General features: G+C 47.9%; 1 protein-coding gene across 5 annotated transcripts in view; it reads right to left on the reverse strand.

Annotated features, from left to right (window-relative positions):
* Nucleotides 1-370: 370 nt before the first annotated feature.
* EPHB1 (EPH receptor B1) overlaps nt 371-12,734 on the reverse strand; it is a 481,329-nt gene continuing 468,965 nt past the window's right edge. For all 5 annotated transcript variants that reach the window (XM_060242065.1, XM_060242064.1, XM_060242066.1 and 2 more), the window contains 3 exons: nt 8,093-8,286; nt 7,267-7,422; nt 371-507 (listed from right to left, as the gene is read on the reverse strand). In XM_060242065.1, coding sequence (XP_060098048.1) covers nt 399-507; nt 7,267-7,422; nt 8,093-8,286 — 459 coding nt within the window. In that variant the 3' untranslated portion in view covers nt 371-398. The remainder of the gene's footprint in view (nt 508-7,266; nt 7,423-8,092; nt 8,287-12,734) is intronic.

Raw genomic sequence — 12,734 nt, forward strand, 5'->3', positions numbered from 1 at the left:
AAGGAATATGATCACTGAAGATGGTTGTTCTGGGTTGCACCTCTGTTCTCCCCACTGGACCCTTTGACTACTGCTCACTGGTGGTGGGATTTAAGTCTCTTTTCTCCCAACACACATTGGTTTGTCTTCAGTTTTTTAAATATATGATTTATACATATTTATACATATTTATACACTGTTTCCCATGGCATCAGTAAGTGTGCTTCTGTTGGTGAGAAACGGAAGTTGCCACTTAAAAACAAGTCCCGCATATACTTTGTCTGTGGCTCCAAAAGTTCCCAGACAATAATCCAACCTTTGCAAACATCTCACTGTCTTGTCATCGTACCCTCCCCTCCCCCTTCCAACCCTCTGTTCAACCGTCTTTCCCCCCCATTCTTGTAAGAAGACATAGAGTGTCATGCCATTGAAGTTGGTGACTGGCTCATTTGCACTCTCATAGACTGCACGCTGTTCAGGATCTTCTTCTGGTGTCCAGCCAAGGTAACTCCTATTCTTAGAAGATCTCTGCAAAAGAGAAGAGACAGGATCATGAGTGCTGCAAAGAGGTTTATCCTGAAAACCTATTTTGGTTATTTAGTTGTGAGATGGCAAAATGTTGCAGCAGAAATTGCAGGCTGTTAACCCAAGAAGAGCAATCAGAACTGCTAAAAGACATGGAGTGAAATGTGTTTATGTTTATGATCCAAAAGCCACAACAAATATACACTTGAGTACAAAAGGACTAGGAAGTCTCTTTTCTTTTTCTTGAAGTGATTAATACTTCAGTTCTCTTGAGAAGATACAGTACCCTGTCTACAGTTGCAACAGCAGATATGTTGAGTAAAAACTTAAGGAGAAAATTCCCAGAGAAATAAAGACAGGTTGCTTACCTGTAACTGTGGATCTTTGAGTGGTCATCTGTGCATTCACACTCATGGGATAGAGCGCCTGTGCCGATCCGTGAATTGGTACCTAAAAAACCCGGGATTTTTTCGCGCTCGGCACCGACGGGCATGCGCAGGCGTCCCAGTGCGCATGCTTGCCGATGCCAGTGCAAGGATCCCGCCAGTTCCTTCCTGACCACTGGAAGCCCCTACTGGAGGGAGACCGTCAGCAGTGGGGAAGGAGGGCGGGTAGTGTGAATGCACAGATGACCACTCAAAGATCTACAGTTACAGGCAAGCAACCTGTCTTCTTCGTGGTCTCTGTGCTTCACACTCATGGGAGATTAGCAAACAAGACATACCTGGAGGCGGGAAGACGGTCAACCAGAAGAAACAGCTTGCAGCACTGCAGCTCCCAGACAAGTCCTCTGTTGAGCATGCAAGTCCAGCGCGTAGTGCTTCATAAAGGCATGTGGAGAGGACCAGGTGGCAGCCTTGCAAGTGTCCATCAGGGAAACGCCTTTCAGGAATGCCACTGACATCGCCATCACTCTTGTAGAGTGTCCGCGAATAGGCCCAGGTAACGGCTTCTTAGCCAACAAATAACACAGTTTAATAGTCTCAGTGAGCCATTTTGAAAGCCGCTGAGATGAGATTCTGGAACCTAACTTAAGAGCAGCATAAGAAACAAAAAGATGCTGGTCCTTACGAAAACTCTTGGAGCAACACAAATAAAACAATAAGGCACGCTTAACATCTAAAGCATGCAACCTACGTTCCTCATCCGAGGAAGGTGTAGGATAAAACGTGGGCAACCAAACTTCTAAGTTAAGGTGGAACTGAGAAACCACCTTGGGGAGAAAGGAAATATCAGGAGCTAAGGACACTCCAGACTCCTGAAAAGCTAAATATGGGTAGTCACAACGCATAGCTGTGAGCTCCCCTGCACGGCGTGCTGATGTGATGGCTACCAAAAAAGCAGTCTTCCAAGATAGGAGCTGTAATGAGCATGTGGCCATCGGCTCAAAAGGACGCCGAGTCAGCCTGTCCAACACTAGAGTCAAATCCCACAACTGTGGGGGTGATCTCGAAGGAGGATGAAGCCTAAGCAAACCCTTTAAAAATCTCTTAGAATGAGGGTGTGCAAAAACTGAATGCCCCTCCACTGGTTCATGGAATGCAGATATTGCTGCCAGATAAACTTTAATGGAGGAAAAAACAAGGCCAGCATCCACCAGAGATAACAAAAACTCAAAAATAACTGGGAGTCCCACCCTCTGAGGCGAAACTGTAGGATCAGCTAAAAACTGAAGAAACTTCCACCACTTCCTATCATAAGAAGCACGGGTAGACAGCTTCCTGCTATTCAGGAAAACGTGTTGGACTCTGCTGGAGAACTCACAGGGTCGATGAACCACGCTGTCAGCTTCAGCTGGGGCATGCTGTGATAGAATACATGACCGTCCTGAGCTGACAGAAGATCCGGTTCTGCTGGAAACTGGTAGAAGACCCCCCTCGCCAGTTGGCGCAAGATCAGGAACCAGTTCTGCCGAGGCCACCACGGAGTCACCAGGATGCAGCATGGTCTCTCTCTTGCGATCTTGTTGACCACCCTTGTCAATAGTGGCAGAGGTGGGAACAGATATAGGAACTGACCTTCCCACGGGAACAGCAGACCGTCTCCTAACGATTCTGGATCAGAGCCCCCTCTGGAGCAGAACAGAGGATGCTTCCGGTTCTTGGCTGTGGCAAAGACGTCCACCTGAGGATACCCCCAGAGCTGAAACATGGGTTGAAGGAAGCGCCACTGTATCTCCCACTCATGCGGGGAAGCCGCACCCCTGCTGAGAGAGTCTGCTTGCAGGTTGAGCACCACTGGGAGATGCGCAGCCTTCACAAAGATGTCATGGTCCAGGCACTCCGACCACAGTTCCAGTGCCAGCGCACAGAGCCATCGAGAAACTGTCCCTCCCTGTCTGTTGATGTAACACAGGGCAGTGGTATTGTCCGGAAGCAGAGTAACAACCTTCCCCGCCACCATGGGGTGGAAGGATCGAAGAGCAAAATGAACTGCCAGCAGTTCCAGGTAATTTATATGGCAATGAGTCAATTTCAAAGGCCAAGGGCCCCCCACACACAGAGCGTCCATGTGGGTGCCCCAACCCCATAAAGAGGCATCTGTTGTGATCATCACTGTTGGTACAGGCAGGTGGAAGGGACAAATGTTGTCCTTTGATTTCCACCACTGCAGTGTTTGAAGTGTCACAGGTGGAATTACAAACCTCTTTCGAGGCGAGTCCCTTAATGGTCGAAACTGATGAAGAAACCAAAGTTGTAGGCCTCTCATCCTCAGCTTCACAAAGATCAGCACGCTTATAGTCGCCACCATCAGCCCCAGCATCCGCTGCAGCTGCTGTGCCATGCCCCACTTTCGACTCTGCAGAAGTTCGACAAGGTTGATAATGTCCATCGCTCTCTGCTGAGGCAGGAAAGCGCGATGAAGGTTCGTATCCAGCAAAGCCCCTATGAACTGAACTGTCCGTGATGGAGTAAGGTGTGATTTCTCCAAATTGACCTGCATACCCAAGGTGTGAAGAAGACAAAGAGTGGTGGCAATATGGTTTGGCAAACTTTCCTTCGACTCCGCCACAAGGAGCCAATCGTCAATGTATGGAAAGACGACTATTGAAGCCGGAGGTGGGCAGCCACAATGCTCATCATCTTTGTGAACACCCAAGGTGCAGTGGACAGGCTGAATGGAAGGGCCTTGAACTGGAAGTGTTGAGAACCTACTGCAAACCGAAGGAAACGTCTGAACACAGGATGGATGCTGAAGTGGGCATCCTTGAGGTCCAGCATTGCCATCCAGTCCCCTTGGTTGATGAGGGGCAGAATTGTTTGCAGAGTGGACATTCTGAACTTCTGGTACAGAATAAACTTGTTCAGATTCCGAAGGTCCATGATTGGTCTCAAACCCCCGTCCCGCTTGGGAACCAGGAAGTAACGAGAATAGAAGCCTCCCTTCCTGGCCTCCACCGGGACCCATTCTATGGCGTGTTTCTGTAGGAGGTTGCTCATCTCTGCCAGCAAAGATGGGGAAGGGAGTGTGGTGATTACCACAGATTGGTTCGGAATCTGAGCAAAATCTATTTTGTAGCCTTCCGTGACGATGGAAAGCGCCCACCTGTCCGTAGAGATGGACTCCTAGGCCGACAGGAATGGGAGGAGGCGGATAGACAAAGAAATGGGGACGGTGACACGTGCTACCAGAAAGTCAAAGGCCCTGCTTTTGAGGGCGAGCACTCTTGGACTTGCCGGTAGTCTGTGCAGAAGCGTAGCGGTTTCTATTGTTGTCCCTGTATGGGGACCTACTCTCAGGTTGGGCAGAGCGAGGTCTCCACTGCTGTTCCGGGGAGAACTTTTGATATGGCTTCTTTGACCAAGGTTTGTTCCACTGTTTTGGTTTCGTAGCTCTGGAAGACATTGGGACACCCAGGTTCCTGGAAGTTTTTATGATTTTATCCATTTCCTGGAGTGCATTGTCAGTGGTCGAGCTGAAGAGGACTTCGCCCTCGAAGGGCAGATCTTCAAGGAAGGCCCTGGTGTCTTGCTGGAGGGCCATTGACCTGAACCAGGAGTGGCGGCGGAGGCAGACAGCAGAAGTGATGGTTCTTGCTGAGACGTCCACCATATGCTTTGCTGCAGCCAGTTGTTGTTTGGCTACAGCAAAGCCTTCCTTCTGCAACTTCTTTGCAGCAGACCTCTTCTCCTCACTCAGGGAAGACAAGAGGGGGGTAAGTTGTTCCCACGCTGAGTATTGGTATCTAGCCATGCACATAGCATAGTTAGATACCTTTACTCCCAGTGCCCCAGCAGAGTAAAACTTCCTCCCAACGTTGTCCAGCTTCTTTCCCTCCTTGTCTGGTGGAGAGGAGTGGGTCTTGTGGGCCTTTGACGAGGAGGATACGACCACTGAATTGGGCTTTGGATAATGAAGAGAAATTCAGCACCGGCCTCTTGGACGCGGTACATGTGGTCCAACCTTCTTGATGACACAGGTGTAGAAGCAGGCTTCGCCCAGGGCTCTTTCACCACCTTTAAGATGACCTTCGTAACAGGCAGGGCAACCATTGTAGATGTATCCCTCTGCATGATGTTGAATACGGTGTCATCTACAACGGGTTGCGGTTGTGTCACTGGGAGAGAGAGAGAGAGTGCCATCCTCTTAACCAGGTCCCCATACGACTTTAGATCCTCCGATGGTGAAATGGGAAGATCCTCAGCGGTATGAGACACTGGCGAAGGTTCCAAAGCCCTGTCTGGATCGTTGGTACCAACCTCGGAGTCCGACGATGAAGACTCTCTCCTCAAATAATGTTCCGAGAGCACCGGCGTTGACTCTCTGATGGGTGACCAGATCGACACCGACGACCTAGGCTGGACTTCCTCCACCACCACGCCGCGTCTTTCGGGCGGGATGGACATCAATGCCGATGGACACCGCCTAGAATGCTGGGAAAGCCTCGACATATGGGATGCCTCGGATTGCTGGTCCCAGTCTGCAAACTCCCGAGGGGGGTACCATTGGTACGGCAGGTATGGATAGGCATAGGGAGGCCACTGGTGCTGCTCCCATGGTGGAAACGGTGGGAAGCGGCGAGCTATGGTGGTCGGTTTCAGTTCTCTCTGACCTCTTGCCTGATCCAGCAGTGCCAACGGCTCCATTGGTGCTGACACCTCCATCTCCAAGACAGAGTCGCTCTCACTGTGACGCCTCGACCCCAAAGAATGGGAGCACTGAGTGAGGTCGATCTCTTGCTCCAATACTGATAGATGCAACTGCTGCAAAGCACAGCCTCTCGACACCGAAAGGCTATAATGTGGGGATGCCAAGATCTTCCTCGGAGGAACGGTCGACATTGATGTCGAAGCGTCATGAGAAGGAGAAGGAGTGCAGGACAATCTCTTTTACCACTTCTCCTTAGATTTCACCTTCTTCGGGGCGGATGATCGGGTCCCCGTGTCATCCCGACGCTTCTTAGCTGGGGTGTCCACTGACCCTTCAGAAGCTCACTTTGTGGAACGCCTGCGCTTGACTGGCATCTCGGTCCTGATCGGCAATGTATCGGTCGATGTGACCGTCAGGGCCGCGGCCTCTCCCATCGGTACCAACAGGCCCAATGCCATCTTTTGAGGACAAAGTGCCAACTCAACCAATGCAGCCGAAAGCCTTGCCACTCGATTCTTACGAGTTTGTTTGGAAAAACTCAGGCAGTGCGAGCAAGAATCCACACAATGTCCCTCGCCCAAACAAAGGAGACAGAGGGAATGGCCGTCGGGGGGGGGGCAATCTTCTTCCCACAGGAACAGCATCTCTTAAACCTGCCCCCCCCCCCAACGTCTTTCCATACACGCCAAGGAAAAAACCCACCCAGGAAAGTCTCTGAGGGGAAAAACGGGGGAAAACTGGGCCCTGAAGGGCAAGTCCAACAATTTTTTTTTTACAACACTAACTATCTAATAACTAACTAACTAACTACACTAAGAAAATAACAAACAGGCTATATACAACAAGAAAGGCAATCCTAAGATTACTTTACCGACCAGGGACACGAAAGGAGATCCTCTCAGCACAGCGGTCAGAAAGGAACTGGCGGAATCCTCACGCTGGTGCCAGCGAGCATGCGCACTGGGACGCCTGCACATGCCCGTTGGTGCCGAGCGCGAAAAAATCCCGGGCTTTTTAGGTACCGATTCGGGGATCGGCGCAGGCACTCTATCTCATGAGTGTGAAGCACAGAGACCACGAAGAAGAACCTGAATGATCAATCATATACACATGGTTATTCAGGATTTGGCCTGTTTTATTTTCTCATGGGAGACATTCCACAATATTTAGACTTAGTACATCTTAATAGCTATATGCAGGGGTCGTTCTGTAGAAAAATAGGTGGTGGAGCTCATCCAGAGCTTGTTATGCAGCTGCACATACTAGTCAATGGACAAGGAGGTGGAACTCTCAGAAAGGTTCAGGAGCTGTGCTCCTGTGAGCTCCCACTGAATTTGAGGCCTGGCTATATGGAGATCTGATGGTAGCAGTGGGTGAATATTGTGAAATAGAGGATGCTGTCCAAACAAGCTTTCACGGTGCATGAGTTTGACAAAGGTGGGCTGTGCATAAGGAACATATGGGAGCTTTGGAGTACCAGTGAATTCTGGAAGCAAGTGACCTCCTTTTCTGACATGTTCCTAGTACTAAAGATCTATTTTGTCCCCAAATTAAACAAATGGCTTCCTGAAAGTTTACAAAAGGTCCAGTTCCCTCTCCTCCTGACACTAAAGCCAATACCAGCCTATCAGTTAGCTGAGACTGAGGTTGAAATAAGAATGCACTACTTACTCTGATGTCATTTGTGCAACTAATTGAAGAGATGTGAATCCAGCAGTCAGAAAATTGTCTCTGTACTGGTTCATTTTGATGGCACTGAGCCAATCTTCTACTGAGGTAAAGGCAGTGAAATCAGGGATGGAGCGATCTAACAGTGGCTGAGAAGGCCTAGAGTATGACATAAACACAGAGTTAGGGAGGAGAACCCACTAGCTGTAAATCAAGATTAGAAAAAGAAAAGTAATACAAACAAAAACAAAACAAGGGTAATTGACAGTGCAATCTTCTGCAGTCACCCCAGTCTAAGCCCACTTAAATCAGTGACCTTGTGCAGCCTGTGCCTCTCCTGGCAGCAGGGCAGGAGCTGTGTGATTGTGGCAGCACACATCAAAGAACACTGGCTTTTGCAAAGTCAGGATACTGCTGTCCAAATTCCCAATGTGATCCCACCCAGTAACTAGTAGCTTTTGTTAACTGTAAATTACCTTTTGCTTCCTACTGTAGCTCAAGAGACACCTATTTAATGATTTGGTACGATGCAAATCCATTCAAATTTACTCATTTGATTAATTGGTTATAACCAAAGAAAGATGATGAACCAGCTATATATGGTTGTTATTTATTGTACTGTAGATACACATATAATCTATATATTGTTTTAATATTTTAACTGTATGAAATGTTTTATGAATGCTGTTACCCACTCTGTGCCCTGTGGAGGGAGGGCTATAAATTGAATGAATTAAATAAGTAAATATCTTTGGCTGGTTGGCAACCTTGTGCCAAATGCTGCCTTCAGGGGCTTAACTGCAGCCAAGCAAGTCAACTGGAAACTTACACAGCGGTGATGGTAGCCACAGTTTTGAGGCTTGCTGGGTTTCGGATCATTTTATCTAGGGTGTTAACTATTTCAGCAAAACGCGGTCGGGTGTTGCGGTCTTTCTGCCAGCAGTCTAACATTAGCTGATGGAGGGCAGCTGGACAGTCCATAGGAGGAGGCAGCCGATAGTCTTGCTCAATTGCATTAATTACCTACAAAAAGAAACGTATGTTGCATGTTAGAAAAATACAGATGCACAGAAAAACAATTCAGCAGGATTATGGAATTGGCCTTTTTTTTTTTTAAGGGCCAAAATTATATTTAATTTGAAGAAAAAACATCTCAATTTCTAATGGGCACAAATAAACTTTTTCATTGGAACCAATGGTAAGAGTGTGTGTATACATGACATAGGTACTTACCACTGATGCTAGGCATCTGTTCCTGTGCTCAGTATTGTTACGTCTGTTCATAATAAGCTTCTACTAAACAAAAATTTTGAGCAAAAGTGTATATGTCTGCACTCATTTACCATGTAAACAATCTAACGTTTTCATGCTGGAACAAATATGGCATTCTTTATCCACTGACTAGTCTCTAGCTTATGCAGTGTACACCAAGAATTTGATTTCACAAGTTAACTACAGATATGAGAAAGTATTTTTTGTTCACTTACTGCTCTGTGGGTGCAGAGGAAAGTGATGTGGGTGATCAGGGGCCTGAAGACCATGCCCTAGGAGGAAAGCCTGAGGGACTTGGGAATGTTCAGTCTGGAGAACCCGAGGCTGAGAGGGACATGACTGCTCTCTATAAGTATTTGAAGGGCTGGCACTCAGAGGAGGGCAGCCTGTTGGCGGCAGAGGATAGGACTCACAATAATGAGTTTAAATTAAGGACAGGAAGGTACCAGCTAGAAAAACTTTTACAGTAAGTTTTAGGGTTTTGTTTTTTTTTTACAATAAGTGTTATTCAACAGTGGAATCAGCTACATTGGGAACTGGTGAGCTCCCGCTCACACTTGTCAGGGATGCTCTAGGCCAGGGGTGTCAAACTCATTTGTTATGAGGGCCAGATCTGACATAAATGGGTCAGGCCAGGCCATTTGTGTCATAAAACGTAAAGTCAGGTAGTGGAGATGTAAAGTTTTCTAAACTTTATAAAGAACATAGACAAATACAATTAAATATATTTTACCAGTTTCTGGGTAAGCTTCAAGTTGGTGTGTCATCAGCACAAGGCCCCAGATGCAGAGGCATAATATAGTGGGTTCAAGGCAAGGAAGAGGCGAGGTGGTAGTGATCATAGCTCTTTATTAGGTACAGCATAGTATTGGGCTGCACGCTAAGACTAGAGAATTGGGCCAACGGGCCTAACTATGTGCAACTCAGGGTTCCCGTGCAAGCATGTTATTGGACCATTCAAACCAGCAGGGGGCTGTGATTGGAGCAGGGCAGCAGGGATTTGGATCCTACTGCCCATTGTTCCCAAGTCCCCAAGTACCGTCCTTCAGGCTCCAATGAGCCAGGCAGAAACACCATTACCTATACACATTAGCAGTTCACAGATACAACAAGAGGGAAATCCACATAGACAGACTGGAAAACCAAGAGAGCAGCACTGGGATGATGCCCCCATGTTTTCTAGAGTGGGAAGAAAACCCTTTCCCCAACCAGCTCTCATGGTCAATGTTCTGAGCCAGTCTAGGATTCATGAGAAAACATGAAACGGTTGGGCAGTGCAAGTTCCTCCCTCCCCCTCCCTAGTCTAGAGTGGCTCTCCAGAGTCTCAGGTTGAAGTCTTTCTTATAAGCCACAGCTTGGTTCTTTTAACTGGAGGTACCAGGGATAAAAACTGGAATTCTCTACATGCCAAGAAGAAGCTCTTCAGCTGAGCCCAAGGCCGGATCTGGTTGGGGGTGGTGCTTGCCGCAGGTGCCAATGGAGGGGGGCACCAAATTGGGTATGGAGTCCATTGTATTCTATGGGACCATAAGACAGAATGGCCCATAAGGGAGCACCATTTTTTAATTTTGCCCCCCCCCCCTCAAAAAACATGTCCTGGCTGAGCCACAATCCCCTCCCCCAATCTAGTCAACATTAATGAACCCAGCAAACAAAGAGAAAGAAACACACACTTCCCAGTGTAGCAAAAGGAAGCACGAAAGAGGCAAGGGGAAGGTAGAGCCAGTTACACCTAGGAGAGGAAAAGGCAGAAGAAGCCCAGTCCTCCCCCAAATAAAATAGAAACATGCACCCACTGTGGCAAAGCAAAGCACTGAGGAGGGAAGGAGAAGGCGGAGCCAGTTGCACCCAGGAGAGTCAAGAAGCCCAGCAAAAAAAGAAAGATATACCCCCACTGTAGCAAGGCAAAGCATAAAGGACATGGTGGGGAGGTGCAACCAGCAAAAAAGAAAACTAAACACACAACCCACTGTAGCAAGGCAAAGCACACAGGAGGGAAGAGGGAGCCAATTGCATTTGGGATAACCAAGGCAGAAGTCCAGAAAAATACACAAACTGTAGCAAGGCAAAGAATGGAGGAGCAAGAGGAGGTAAAACAAGTTGCACCTGGGAGAGTCAAGGCAGAAAAAGCCAGGCAAAAGGAGGGGGGGGGACCACAACCACTGTAGCCAGGGGTTATTTTGTAGAAAAATAGGTGGTGGAGCTTATTAGCATAACTAATTAGCATGTGCTGGGCCCCCCCCCCATCCAAAAGCAACCTGATACAAGAAAGGAGAGTTCCGAGCGAGCAAGGCATACTTGGGCTGCCTAGAGATCCAGCCAGCCCAAACAGGCCTCGCACGCCTGGGGTTCTCCTGGGCTGCCCCCCCCCCAGTCAAAAGGCCAGCAAGCCACCCACCACCCAAAATCACACAAGAAGTGGAGAAAGGGTAGCGTAGGCTTCTCCAGGGGTTAATGAGGGCTACTGGGGGTGTGGCAAAGCCCCAGGTGGCTGGCTGGCTGCCCGCTCTCCTAATCCAGGAATTATTATGCAGCCGCACCTACTATTCAATGGACACTAATACTAGGTGGGGGGGGGGAGGAGGGCTGTCAAAAAGATTCAGGAGCTATGCTCCTGTGAGCTTCTGCTGAATCTGAGGCCTGACTGTAGCAAAGCAAAGCACAAAGTGGCCAGTTGCAGTTAGGAAAGCAAAGGCAGAAGAAGCCCAGGCACACACCCCCCACACACCATAGAAATACCTACCTACTGTAGCAAGACAAAGCATGAAAGGGGCAAAGGGGAGCTGGAGCCAGCTGCATCTGGGAGAGCCAAGGCAGAAGAAGCCCAGCCCCCCTCCTCAAATAAAATAGAAACACCTACCCACTGTAGCAAGGCAGAGCACTGAGAAGGGAAAGAGAAGCAGACTCAAGCAGAAGAAGCCCAGCAAAAAATAAATAAATAAAAAGAAAAACCTACTGTAGCAAGGCAACACTGAGGAGGGGCGGGGAGGCATATCCAGCTGCACCTAGGAGACTCAAGGCAGAAGAGACCCAGCAAAAATTAGAAAGAATCACCCACCCACTATAGCAAGGCAAAGCATGGCGAAGGTAAGGGGAATGCGAAGCCAGCTGCACCAGGGAATATTGAGCCCAGCTTGTGGGCCATATTAAAGCCCTGGGTGGGCCAGTTCTGGTCCATGGGCCAGACTTTTGACACCCCTGCTCTGGGCTGATCCTGCATTGAGCATGGGGTTGGACTAGATGGGGTTGGAATAGTATACCAGATTCGTTACAAGGTGCTGGTTATTACCATTAAAGCCCTATATGGCCTAGGACCTATCAACCTTAGGGACCGTCTCTCCCCACATGTTCCCCAGAGAGTACTTAGATCTGGATCACAAAATCTGCTAGTAATCCCCAGACTGAAGGAGGCCCGACTGAAATCGACCATAGGGCCTTTTCAATTACAGCCCCCTGCTGGTGGAACCAGTTACCAGATGAAGTGAGGGCCTTGCGGAACCTTGGACAGTTCTGCAAGGCCTGCAAGACTTTCCTCTTCTGGTTAGCATACAACTGACTGGTGGAGGAAGAACTTCGGAGGAAACCCGTCACCATCAGATTAACACCAAATTAATAGACTGTTTCTGTTCCTTTGTCTTAACTGTCTTAATTGTTTTAACTACTGTAAATTATTTAATATATATTTTAATATTTATTAATGTTATTGTTCTATGCTTTTATATTGTAAGCCGCCCTGAGCCCACCTCGGTGCGGAGGGTGGGATATAAATCAAATAAATAAATAAATAGATGGCCTGTATGACCCCTTCCAACTCTGTGACTCTATGATAAAGCTTACTTATTAGAAACATTTTCCCTAACTTGCTTCCGGTTCTATAGGCAAAAGGTGCCCCTGTTACACTCTACTTACATTTTTAAAAAATTTCATATGAATCTCTATTGTTAGATTATATGTATTTTAAGCTGTTGAATCATTTGAATGTAGTGAATTCAGCACTGAACTCAACCAATGGATCGTTTGAGCTCCTCTGCTGATGAGCACACCCACCCTCTTTACTCTCAGAAGGGGATCCCTTTTTTCTGATGTTCTGCACACTAATGCCTTGGATGCAGGAGTAAAAGGAAACCATCTATCATGTGCAGGAGAAGCAAAGGAAGTGTTCTTGGCTCTGAAGGAAGCAGGGCACTCAGAGGTTAATT

This window comes from Heteronotia binoei, chromosome 6, assembly GCF_032191835.1.
Source record: "Heteronotia binoei isolate CCM8104 ecotype False Entrance Well chromosome 6, APGP_CSIRO_Hbin_v1, whole genome shotgun sequence".
Classification (NCBI taxonomy): domain Eukaryota; kingdom Metazoa; phylum Chordata; class Lepidosauria; order Squamata; family Gekkonidae; genus Heteronotia; species Heteronotia binoei.